The sequence below is a fragment of the Acomys russatus genome, chromosome 22, assembly GCF_903995435.1.
Source record: "Acomys russatus chromosome 22, mAcoRus1.1, whole genome shotgun sequence".
Taxonomy (NCBI): domain Eukaryota; kingdom Metazoa; phylum Chordata; class Mammalia; order Rodentia; family Muridae; genus Acomys; species Acomys russatus.
The window spans coordinates 54,094,608-54,108,007 of record NC_067158.1 but is presented as its reverse complement, the minus strand read 5'-3'; the positions used below and the strand labels follow the sequence as shown (position 1 = coordinate 54,108,007).

The following is a 13,400-nucleotide window of genomic DNA, read 5'->3' as shown; positions in this document are numbered from 1 at the left end:
TCAAGGAGAAATACGCCGTTCTTCTTGTCCCCTCCCCCTACATAATGGCTTTCTTTGGATACAAGGTGAAGACAATTTCAAAATGGGAGAATTTCAGACATACTAACCAGTCACCCCTCCCCTTTTTTCTTTCTTTTATCCATATTTGAGTCAGGATCTTGCTATATAGGTCTGGCTGTTCTGGAACTCGCTATGCAGACCAGGCTAGCCTCCCATTTCTGCTTCCAGAGCGCTGAGATTAAAGGTGTGCACCATCACACCCAGCTCACTCCTCTCTTTTTAAGGACTTATGAGACTATTACACACTGGGGATCAGATAATCAAAGTTGGAGCTGTGCCTCTGCCACTAGCTGGCGAGCCAGTTAGCTTTGCCAATCCTGTGTGTCTCTGTCTACTGGAGTGGACTGTGTAAGAAGACCCTGCAGAGATCCACAGGCAGACATGTGTGCAAGCATTAGGCGACATGAGTCACTATACACACATTAACTGATGAGACTATAAGACACACCTGTGGGTAGGAGCTATCTTACACCGTAGCTTCAGTAACAAGTACTCAAGAAATATTTGTTGGTTAAGTATTTTAGTATCTTTGATAAATTATTCTGCCTGTTTGAGCTGAATAAAGCTGATGTAAGAGTATTATTAGTGTTCCTAACAGGCACAAACAGGAACTTCTAATTTTGAGGTCAGTTAAAAGATATGGGGGTGTGAAGAGAGAAGGCTTAGCTGCTAACCCACTTATCTGGGCCAGAAGTGAACCCACCTGCAAAACCAACACAAGTGGCACACTTGTACAGAAATGGAGACTGTATGACACTGTTCCCAGAGGATCACAAAGATACATGCAAAAACATTCTTTAATATTTAAGCAACTAAACCTACCACATCAAATGAAAGATTTCTTCACACTGGACTGTGACTAAAGCATTTTATTAAATTAAGTGTGTAATTTGCAAATGGTTTCATAAGAAATTTTAAAAGCAATGTTATAAACATTTTCAATAAAAAAGTACAGAGTTGACAGCAAAAATCACATTTTTATAGTACAAATAAAAACATTTTGTTTCTGATACACTGTCTGAAAAGCTTATAGTCTATTTTCAACTGCTAGCTGCAATGTGGCACTTTAATGAGACGTCTCGTGGTTAACTCGACAAGAACAGGTTCATCACCTGACCAAGACAGTCAACCACTCAAATGTGAGGACACAATGAATGAACTCTGTCATCAGCTAATTGAGGTGAGGCAGGCTTTAGGACACAGGTGTGTTCTAGCCTTGTTTCTCTATTCACTTCTGTAAAGAGACATCAAGTAACACTGTAAACTTAAATTACACTGTAAAAATAAGCACCATTAACATATCTTCTATATCAACTTTTCCTTTTAAATGGCACTTGGTTTTGGCCACAGACGTTTAAGTCTGTTTTCTTTACAAGTAATTAAAAATAAACAACATTTAAGCATGGCACAGAGCATCACCAACTGTCACTTCATTGCACAATGGAAAAGCACTCAGAAAAACAGCACACATTATTTTTGTCCATCCCATACACTTTCTTAATTGAGAGCAGTTAAAACATTGTCAGAGCAATTTCTTGATTTTCAAAAGTTTCCAATTGCCAGCTTAGAAATAACTAACTAACCCTGTCGTTACGCATGTCCTTCTAAAGCAAACAGAACAGTTGAATTTTTAAAAGAGGAAAGAAAGAAAAAACAAAACAAAACAAAAGACAGGAAACCACCCCAAAGAACTGGAAGCTGTTTCTTCTCAAAATCTGTCATAATAAAAATCATCTCAGTCACAGTTTCCACTACATAATATGGATGACACTTAAATGTCACAGTATACAAGCAATGTGGAAATACTAATAAAAAGAAAAAAAACCTTCACCTTGAAAATAACAGCAATACATCAACAGCTAACAAATGTTAGAAAACATGCTCCAATTGTCTTACAGGAATAAAAAAGCGGAGTGAAAGTGGTCGTGAGGGCCCTGGCGCTTCCTACTCACTGTTGTGTTGTTATTCCTATCAAGTCTCTCTTTTCCTTGGGTTGATACCAGTAACAGATTATTAAATGTATAAAACTGCTACTAAGATCTTCCAATCTGGGGCGGGTATAATGGTTTAATATACTAAGATTATAAGAAGTTCTAACTTGGGTCCTCTATACCATCTTTAACCTCTGATATACAAAATTCAGAAGTGGACAAAAGAAAAACTTTGATAATGCCCAAAGTATCTCTACCTCTGGGGGCAGGGGTGTGGGGGTGGGGTGGGGTGGGGGGTGGGACAAAGGTTTCCAGATCAGAAGAAGAAAGTTCAAAGAATGTCCCTTCAGAATCAGAACTGCTTAAACGATACCAGATAGTGGTGTTCAAACTCTGTGCATTTATAGATAATAAGAAGAGCTATGAAGCCAAGCATGGCAAGCCAAACCTATAACCTCAACATTTGGGAAGGGTGTGGCAGAAAGATCTTGAGTTTTAGGCCAACACGGTCTGCATAGCAACAAGGTCTACATTAGGTTTAGTCCATCATAAAGAACCACTATCAGACTGCTCAAAATCAGGCCAGGCGCAGCATAAAAACAGCTGCTTTCCAGTAGTTTCCAACTACAGCATGCCACGCTTGTGCTTCTTTTCACTGCTCTCTTATTATAATAAGTCTGTCTGAAGAACTCAAATGTGATTTGTTTTAAACATGAGAAAATATAAAACACAGAAAATGAGTATGCAGCTGCACATACTCCAGTACTTCTAGGTTTAATACTTTTTCTCATTTTTAAAATTATATGCCTTGAACACAGGAATATGCTCACTTTATTAACTACTGATTATGGTTTTTGTACTAAATTGAAAGGGGGAACTGCTTTATTTTTAATATATATAAAACACTTCTAAGCATTACCAAAAAAATGGTATGCTACACTACTGCAATTTTGAACACAAATTATTACGTCTAAAAATATAAATGCTTGGGTATCGGTAATCCACTAACCATTTGTAGGTAACAAACATAGATATTTGTTTTTCTGGAAAGAAAACTCAATAGTAAGGCTCTTTTTTTAAAGCATGATTCACAAGATGCAAAAGCATGATTTTGAGTTTTATTCCCATTAGCATGTCCGCTCTGTGAGAGCTCACTCTGTCAGTTCTTTCAGTGCAGGGCAATGCCACACTCCTCAGGAAGGTTGAGAAAGAGCAGCATAACTTTTTGTGAACATCATATGTTAAAAATACTCTGTATATCCAAAGTTAGATTTATTTTAACTACTGTCTCACTCTAGAAAAAGTACACTTCACCACACTGAGTCTGTATAAAGGAAAACAGAATTTACACACAGACAGGACACTAGCCCAAAGAACTCAATGAGACTTTTCTTTCAGAAAGTTGGCTCCTTTTCAAAATAAAGGTAAAAAAACTAATTACCAGGGCTTCTTTTACAGTTATACCAAAAAATGTGTTTGCACTTAAGTCAACAGAATTGGCTCACTGTAGCTTAGAAATGATGCCTCAAGTATAAAACAGCCACTTAGCAGTGATGCAGTGTGGCACGCACGCTGCTCCTGAACCCCGCAGCACACTAGAGACACGCAGCCATTTTCCCTTCTTTAAAAGCTTTCCTACCCATTGAAGTTGAGACTGCAAGTTACTCTCAGAACCAACTTGTCTCCAAAAAATGCACAGAACAGCACAGGAGGGAAGGGATGAAGACCAGAGGCACAGAGCAAAATACAGCCGCACACCCGTGCATCTGCACAATGCAACAGAATCAACTGATTGTGTCAGGCTTTGAAAGTAGGAAAAAAAAACAACAACATGTTTTTGCTGACCCCTCCTCCTTTACTGCTCTGCGGCTGTGTGCAGAGGCTGGAAGCAGGCTTCGAAGCCACCGCCCTCAGAGCTGCCTTAGGACTTTTCTAATGTGAAACAGTTAATACAAAGGCCGCAGTTTTCTTGTTTTGTTTTCCTAAGAACGACCTAGAGCACTTAAGATTTTTAAACTGCAGTTGATAATTTTTTTTGACATTTTGTAATTAATAAAAATTCCTTTTAATGTTTTAACAAGTAACAGATTGGCATTTGATCCTGTAAAAACTTTTTTTGAATTCTGAAAAACATTTTTCTTGTTTTACATTCCTAATAAAACACATTTGAAAGTAGAACTGCTGAATTACTACAAATAAAACCAATTTCAATCTACAAACCTTCACACTTCTAAGTCAAGGGCTTTTTAAATTTTACTTTAGCATGACTTTCAAGCACCCTGGTTTAATTTCAGAGAACCTGTGGGAATGAGAAAAAGAGTTATTTAAGTGCAAAATGTTCAAACTACTTAGAAAACGTATTATAATCAATTCACATGATCTACACTTAACATTTACTACTAACACGGCCTCCTTTATTAGCATCCGTGTTGGCCATCCCTGACCCACCCTGGAAGCAAACGCCACCCTAAAGCTGCTCCCACATCACCAGTCAGCACAGCCTCTCAAGCCTGAGCGTGACCTTCGTGAAGAAAAGCCTGCTGTATGAAAGGTTAGATGGTGTGCATCAAGAAAACGCCAAGAGGAGTCTCTGATACAGCCGACAAGCCCCTTTATCTGGCCATGCAAAGACATAAACGTAAACAAACAGGAAGATGGCTCACTAACACCAACCCAATTGTAAAACTAGCCCTGAAAGGCTTTTTTTTTTTTTTTTTTTTTTTTTGGTTTTTCGAGACAGGGTTTCTCTGTGTATCCTTGGCTATCCTGGACTCACTTTGTAGACCAGGCTGGCCTCGAACTCGGAGATCTGCCTGCCTCTGCCTCCCGAGTGAGTGCTGGGATTAAAGGCGTGCACCACCACTCCCAGTTAAGGCTTCTAATTTTTAGGTGCAAAGTTAATGCCACTGTTTTCTAAAGGTGTTCAAGCAATACCTCACTGCATGGCATAAACACGTTTTATACTACATGGAATTGGGAGATTGGAAGGCTAGGGGAGAGATTTAAGGATAGGTATTCTCAGAGAAGTGATAAACTTCCTTGTCCGTTTCTACTACTAACTAATGACTACAATGGAAAAGACATTTCACGCCTGTCAATAAAAATCGTTAGCACATTTCAACTTGTGAGGACATATAAATTCAATTAGAACTTCTGCTGAAGTATAAATAAATCCAAACTATACCTATTTCAGCCAAACTCCCACAAATACATTTTGCCTTTCCAAGTTAGCAAGTCTTAAGCTCTCACACGTCACCTAGTGCTGCAGCACAAGGGCGTCTATCAACGCCTCAGCAGACTGTCCCTGACAAGAGCCATTGTTTTCTTTCAGTTTCTCATTTACCAGACAATACAAATCTAGCAAGAAAAGCTATCCTTTAATTATCAACTTGTGGCTGCAATCAAATTGCTGAATTAAAGTAACCATCTAATAGTTTGAACATACTGACAGTAGCAGTCTGCACTCACCGGAAGCTGTGGCTTGTGAGGTATTTAATGACAGCTGGTTTAATGCGAGCGACTCCTCCCTGGCTGTGGTTTCCTCTCCCAGTAATCACAGAAAGATAGGGCTTACCGCCACTCTGCTTAAACTCTGTTAAAATGGGAATTACAACAATTAAAATCATTTTCTATATTCTCAGCAGAAAACCTAACTATTCGAAAGTATCTGTTTTAAAGTACAGAGCTTTAAGCAGTTTATCCATTTAGAGACGTGAGTGAGTAGCTCGCTCACTCGGCTCAGCAGAGCACACTTAGAGACGGCGGATGGAGAGTTGGAGGCACCCAGGATTATAAGGTGAGTCTGAGGTTAGACTGAGGTACATAGTGCAACTCTGTACCAGGAAAGAAAAATGGGGCTTAAATGAGACAGATTTCCATTCTCTACAAGTCTCTCTGAATAATGACAGCAGTAGTAATTTTATCTAAAAATTATTACACACGTGGACTCAGACAATGCTTTACATGGCATATTTTTGTGATTTAGAATCTCCATAACAACCTGTTAATGAAGCACCCTAAAGCCAACCAGATTTAGTATGAATCACAGTGCTGCCACAAATTAACTGTGTGTGATTGTGGGCAAATTCGTTGGCTTTCTGGTGCCTATTTCTTCACCTAGGAAAAGAGATAATAATAGCCACTATTTTATACATTATCTTCCAGGAACAGCTAGCTATTAGCAAATCTAATTTAACATAGAAAGATAATCCATTGTTAAATTCTTCCCAAGAGAGATTTTCCCTCCTTGCAGGAGAGAATATTTTAAAAATCCTGAATGACATTGATCTCTTGAAAGAATGTAGCTGCAACTTCGTATTTGACCTTGGGAAGTTAGATAAATCCTGTAATCAGTAACAAATCTAGTAGAGTAACAACAACAAAACCAAAAAGTCCTATTAATAATAAAGTAATTCATGTAACAAAGTTGTATTTCTCATTCATAAATAGCCTACCTTTTTACATTTTGCTCATTAAGTTGCCTTAATATTCAAACAGAGCCAAAATATTGTTTTTTCAAGCCCTATTATATCCAAGTCAATACCTGGCTTGTCATTTTATTTACTTATTCAAGGCAGGGTCTCGCTACATGTCTTGGCTGACATGGAACTCAATGTGGACACCAAGCTGCATGGTAACTTACAGTGATCTGCATGGGCAGCCATGTCCAACTAGCTTGGCATCTCAAAAGGGTATGTTGTTAGAACAGGAGGGTTCAAGGCCAGCCTGGGCTACCTATACCACATGGCCTGCCTTGAAACAAAGTGAAAGGTGAAACAAAGTTTTAATTTACTTCACTCTCCTCACACCTTCACTTCTGCACCATCAGATAGATCCGCCATTCACCACCTGTCTACATTACAGTTCACTCCTGTTCAGAAAATGCTCTTCAGTTGGTCTGCAAACCTCAAACAACAGAGCAGCTCAAAAAGATATTTGTCTCATTAGTTACTATGTGCACTCACAGTCTAAGATTCCAGACTGTCTCAGATATTTATCATCTTTGAACCAATCGTTTAACTTCATTTGTAAATTGCTAATAATTTTAAACAACAAACTCATAAATGATTCTCAAGGACTCCTCTAAGACAACATAACAAGCCGGGTGGTGGTGCACAGCCTCAATCCCACCGCCTGGGAGGCAAAGGCAAGTCCAGGGAGTTCTAGGACAGCCAAGACTACAGAGAGAAATTCTGTCTGAAAAACAAAAACCTTCAACTATCATCTTAATTAATCACAGTTCCCCAATTATCTGAAACATGTGTTTATGGAGTGATTCTGACTTGTTTGTTGTTTTTTTTTTTTTAATCAGAGTTGAAGTAAACATTTCATTCTGCTGGTTTGCTTTTTCATACAGGGTCCTACTCTGTAGCCCTGGCTGGCTGTCCTATCCAGTCTACCAAGTGCTGAGATGACAGGTATGAGCCTCCGTGCCCATTTGATGTGTCTGCTTGTTTTGTTTTTCAGACAGGGTCTTATACAGCTCTAGCTGACTGGGAACTCGCTTTCTCTGTAGACCAAGCTGTCCCCAGACTCAGAGATCTACCTGCCTCAGACTTCTGAGTGCTGGAATTAAAGGTTGGGCCACTGTGCCCACCCTGATATATAGTTAGGTAGCTATAAATGGAAAGGTTTTCCTTCCCTTTATTTCTGTTTGTTTACTTTTTTAAAAGTTATTTTTTCATGTATTTCTAATCTGTATTTTGCTGACTATATCTCTGTATATTTATCTAGTTCCTCTGTCCCCAATGAATCCCTAGTACTAATCACACCCAAACTTCTCCTGATTGATCTGAGGGGAAGGATACTTCACAGATGTGTGTGGACTTCACCATAAGGCACACAGGACCCAGACGTCTCTATCTATCCTCAATTTTGAAAGTTTTTTTATATTATGACTAAAACTAATGCAAGATCCCCATAGATTCTTACCCCCACCCCAGCCCAACCCTTCTGTTCAGCAGTGCTGCCATCTGGTGGTAAGCGGTAGACATGCTGCCACAAACACACACAAGATGCTTTTTGCACCTTGCATCAAAACAAATGCTGTCCTAGGGAAGTTATTACATTTTCTTCTTTTCTACAAAACTGTTTGTTGTTTGCTTGTTTTTTCGAGACAGGGTTTCTCTGTGTATCCCTGGCTGTCCTGGAACTCCCTCTGTAGTTCAGGCTGGCCTCGAACTCACAGCGATTCGCCTGCCTCTGCCTCCCAAGTGCTGGGATAAAAGGTGTGCGCCACCACTGCCCAGCTTTTCTACAAAATTGTATTAATATAAAATTCACGTAACATGATACTCTCTTTACAATTCAGCTCAGCCATGTAATGAAAGCGTTAATCACAGCTACTTTGGAGGCTGAGGCAGGATGATTCCAAGTTCAAGGTCAACCTGTGTTACAGAGTTCAACTCAGCTCTAACCTGGGCCATAGCAGCCCGGGCAGCTTAGTGGCATCTTGTCTCAGGGAGGAAACGCCTGAGGCATGGAGCACTTGCCTGGTTGGTCAAGTCTCACAAGAAAAAACAAAACACACCCTTATAATTCAGTAGCATTTGTTGTTTTGTTTTGTTTTTTAGCATATCAGCAATGCTACAGCTACACAATCGACACTGTTGCTCCTAGTACTCCCTTCTCTCAAAAAGAAACCACACGCCTGTCAGCAGTTACCAGTTCCAGTCCAAGACATCACTAATCTACTTTCTTTCTATTCCTAAGGACAGTTCATATAAATGTTATCTTTTGTACTGTCCGTCTTTCACATACATAGCATTCTGTTGTTTTTTTGTTGCTGTCTGGTTGGTTTTCTTGTTTTGTTTTGTGTTTTGTGTGTTTAGCGAGACAGGGTCTCTCTGTGTAGCCTTGGCTGCCGCGGGTATACAGCATCCTTGACAAGTCCATCCGTGAGAGAACTTCATCTTCACGGACAAGTAAAGCTCCATTAAACAGGTCTTCTGCATTCTGTACGCACGCAAGCATGCAACGCACACAGGCAGGCAGGAAGAAATACTGGAAGGCAGGCAGGAAGGCAGGAATGAAGGCAGGAAGAAAGGCAGGAAGGAGAAAAGAAGGTTGAACCTAGAAGGCATTAAGCTAAATGAAATGAGCCAGACTGAAAGGAAAGATTGTATGATATCACTGAGATGTGGAATCTCAAAGATGAAACTCATAGAAAGGTAGTAGAGTGGTTCAGGGCAGAAGAGAGGGGATCAAAGTGGGACGATGTGGGGCACAAGGCAGACACTTTCTACTGTAGGAATAAGTTCTGAGATCTGAAGTACAGCATGGCAGCTACGAGTATTGCTGCACTGTGTAACTCATCAGTCATCCCGACACTAGAATCTACTTTGCTCCTAAAAGTAATGCCTCACCCATTGTCTTAGTCACTTGTCTACTGCTGGAAGAAAGTTAACTGGAAGCTTAGAGTCCATGACCACCACTGACAGGGAGCACAGCCAGGCGTGAAGCTGAGCAGAAGCTGAGAGTTCACATCGTTACCCAACAGTCAGAGGCAGAAAGCGAACAAGGAATGGTCTGGGCTTCTGAAACCTCAAAGTCCATACCCAGTAACAGACCTCCTCCAAAAGGCCCCACTGCCTAACCCTTTGCAAACAATCCCACAATTAGCGTCTCAAATACACGAACTTGCAGGAGCCATTCTCAGGCCACCACCACACCCTGCTCCTGTGAGCAACCCCATAAACTAACTCACTGCTCACCACGCTAGGCTAGGCTTCGGTGGTGTCGCTAGCTTTTCTTCTGCCACGTATTCTCTATCTGGGCTGAGCAGACATTTGTTTCTATCTCCCCAGTGTCAAACAACACCATTTCCCTACACCAAAATGCTAGTTTTTAAAAGCACAGAATTTTCACGGGGCGGTAGTGGTGCACTCTTTTAATCCCAGCACTCGGGAGGCAGAGGGAGGCATATCGCTGTGAGTTCGAGGCCAGCCTGGTCTCCAAAGTGAGTCCAGGACAGCCAAGGCTACAGAGAGAGACCCTGTCTCAGGGGGAAAAAAGTACAGAATTTTAAAAACACACATAGCATATTTGTATTATATATTAAAATATATTATGTCTGTACACATATATATGTATGTGTGTATGTGTGTATATATGTATATGTGTACACACACACACACACACACACACACACACACACTCAAGTTCACAAGTTCATGGTTAACCTATATTACAGAGTTAAATTTAATGCCAACCTGAGCTACACTAGCCCAGCTCTTAGTGACAGAGACAGACAGACAGACAGACAGATAATAGACAGATAGGTAGAAAGAACTAGCTAGTGAACTATATGCGCACCATATAAAGAGCTATGTGTACACGTATTACACATGTGATATGCATATGCGTACATATAACACGCATACACTATACATACATGCTTTATATAAAGAGAGCTACATATGATTATATATTATATTTATTATAAAATTGATGGGCATGGTGGTGCATGCTTTTAATCCTAGCGCTTGGGAGGCGGAGGCAGGAAGAGCTCAAGAGTTCCCAGACAGCCTGATCTACAGAGGAGTTCCAGGACAACAAGGCTACACAGAGAGAAACCCTGTCTAAGAAGCAAACAAAAATTATAACTCCATCTTTCAACCACCAATGCAACAATTTACTTGTCAAAGAGCTATCAACAGATGCTAAAACCATTGGTGAAATATTCTGAAAACAGTGGTTGACAGTCATAAGATACCATTCACCACAGACTACTAATTAGCAACAACAAGGTAAAAGTCTATTTTAATCCACAGAGAAATCTGATAAAAATCTTCAATTAACTACAGGGTATCCAACAACATTTTCAATATTAGAACAAACTGGCCATGCATGTTTCCTGATCTATTCACCAAGAACAGCTGAAACATTATCAATGTAACCAATAGTTTCGGAGTTTTGGTTTTTCGAAACAGGGTCTCTCTGTGTAGCCTTGGCTGTCCTGGGTCCGCTCTGTAGACCAGGCTGGCCTCACATGCTGCAGGAGCATGAGGATGGCCTGGCTTACAGTTTCAGAGCGCACAGTCCCTCACACAGAAAGGGCATGGCTGCAGACTCACAGAGATCCACCTGCCTCTACCTCCCAAGCGTTGGAACTAAAGGTATGTGCCACCACTGCCTGACTAACCAATATACTTTTAAAAAATATCTTATAATGTAATGTAGACTGGTCTCTCCAGTCACCCATGTAGTATATAACTGTTTAAAAATTTAAATTCAACCTGAATTATCTAAAGAAAATAAATTATATATATATAAAAATATAAATAAAAGCTTGGAGCTTGCATAACCGTAAGATTTAAAAAAAAAACAGCAAACTATTGCAGACTATAGCAAAGTACAAAAGATGCTCAACTAGCACATGCTATACTTGAATAGACCCTGGGGAAGGGGAAAGGCACAGCTATGTAGGACAGTATGTACAAAAGCTGGAAAACTAGAATGTGGCCTGCACATTAGACAATGTCACTAGGGATGGTCAGCGTCTCAAAGGTGGAAGGGTGTAATGGCTAGACAGCAGGTGACTCTGTCCTTAAGAGATACAGCTGCTAAGGCATTTAGAGTTAAACCACCGCAACATCTACAATTTATTTTCAAATGCTTTAGCACAAAGCAACTTTACAGGAGCTAGAGACAGATCCTTTAAATTGCTGGTCACAGCTGGGCGTGGTGGCACACACCTTTAATCCCAGCACTTGGGAGGCAAAGGCAGGTGGATCTCTGAGCTTGAGGCCAGCCTGGTCTACAGAGTTCCAGAACACCCAGAGCTTGAAAAACAAAAATTAAAAAAAAAAAGAGGAGCCGGGCATGGTGGTGCACGTCTTTAATCCCAGCACTCGGGAGGCAGAGGCAGGCGGATCGCTGTGAGTTCGAGGCCAGCCTGGTCTACAAAGTGAGTCCAGGATGGCCAAGGCTACACAGAGAAACCCTGTCTTGAAAAACCAAAAAAGAGGAGGAGGAAGGAAAGAAGGAAGAAAAGAAAGGAAGGAAGAGATTGGCGAGAAATAGAAAAGGAAGCATTTTCAAAAATGACAAACAGCTGTGAGGTGGTGGTGCACACCTTTAATTCCAACACTCGGCAGGCAGAGGCAGGTGTGTCTCTGTGAGTTCAAAGCCAGCCTGGTCTACAGAGTGAGTTCCAGGACAGCCAACACTATGCAGAGAAACCCTCTTTTGGTCTCAAAAAACAAAAAGAAAGTAACAACAACAACAAAAAGAGAAACAGTAAAAAAAAAAAGTCTGCACTTGTTACTTGATTCATTGGTGTATGAACATTTTTTTTTAATATTCCGGAACCTCTTCAACAGAGTTGCAACGGTTCAGAATAAGCAGATGAATTTTCAATCTTATATATTAATCCTGTTTCATCACAAGTGATATGTACTGAATTGATAAATGTATATAAAGTGTGACAGCATAGGGTATCTTTATTATCTAAACTTCTCAGGTTTGTCCAGGCGACAAACACATGACGTCTAGTATCAGTGTCTGAGACAACTAAAACAGACTGAACTTCCTTTGGAGTGCTCCTAGTTGATGAAAGCGAAGCATGATGTTACACCACCAGGACACTTTAATGTATGAAACGCATGACACTGAATGAAGTACTAAAAAAGATCTCTAGCTGAAGGTCCTGGAAAGATGTAGAATTTAGGAAACAGCAGGTGTGACCTTCCCTGTTACCTGTGTGACTAGACACCAGCACAAAGAAAGGAGCACTGCCCCACTGCAGGCACTTAGGAAGCCTGCCTCTGGAGCAATTCTGCAGAAATATTACCACATTACTTTCTCTCATATCTGAGCAAACATCTACTGAAGACAATATTCAAGGCAGGTCCCATTTATAAGTCACAGTGGATTCCTACATTGCACTGTACCCCATCCTTTAATTCCAAGAAGGAAATCTTAACGGTCACGCCAACAAAAATTCTTTGAAGAACAACTAACATAAATGTCTACAAATAAAGCAGATGCTCTCAGTCGGCACACACACACTCACTGTGTTTGACAAGCTTGATCGACACCAGTGTCACCAGCACACTCCTACCTTCTGTCTTCTGGTGTAAAACTGTTGTCAAATGCTCTATAGCTTCATCCACATGCAGCCCGTGGAGGTCTAGGACATTCTGTGGCAGCAGAGAGGCGTTGACTTTCTCAAAGATCTCCACAGCAGCGAGGTGATTGGCTTCCTTCATCTTCTGCTCATGAAGACTGCCCTTGAATCATAAACACATCACCAACAGGGACCTTCGATAACTACCACTTAGACAAAGAAACAGAAGTGCCCTAAACAAAATTCAGAGCCCTGAATCTATTACTTTGATGTAACAAGCTAAATGACAAGGACGAACCAAACTTTGGAGAAGTTTAGTAACTAAATAAGAGTTTTTAACT

The 13,400-nt window shown here is 40.6% G+C and overlaps 1 protein-coding gene across 1 annotated transcript in view; it reads right to left on the bottom strand.

Moving 5' to 3' along the window:
* Nucleotides 1–3,844: 3,844 nt before the first annotated feature.
* The window catches only part of N4bp2 (NEDD4 binding protein 2), a 46,542-nt gene continuing 36,986 nt past the window's right edge, over nucleotides 3,845–13,400 (bottom strand). The window contains exons 15-17 of the mRNA XM_051164748.1: nucleotides 13,054–13,222; nucleotides 5,460–5,583; nucleotides 3,845–4,290 (exon numbers count right to left, since the gene is read on the bottom strand). Of these exons, the coding sequence (XP_051020705.1) occupies nucleotides 4,245–4,290; nucleotides 5,460–5,583; nucleotides 13,054–13,222 (339 nt within the window). The 3' untranslated portion in view covers nucleotides 3,845–4,244. The remainder of the gene's footprint in view (nucleotides 4,291–5,459; nucleotides 5,584–13,053; nucleotides 13,223–13,400) is intronic.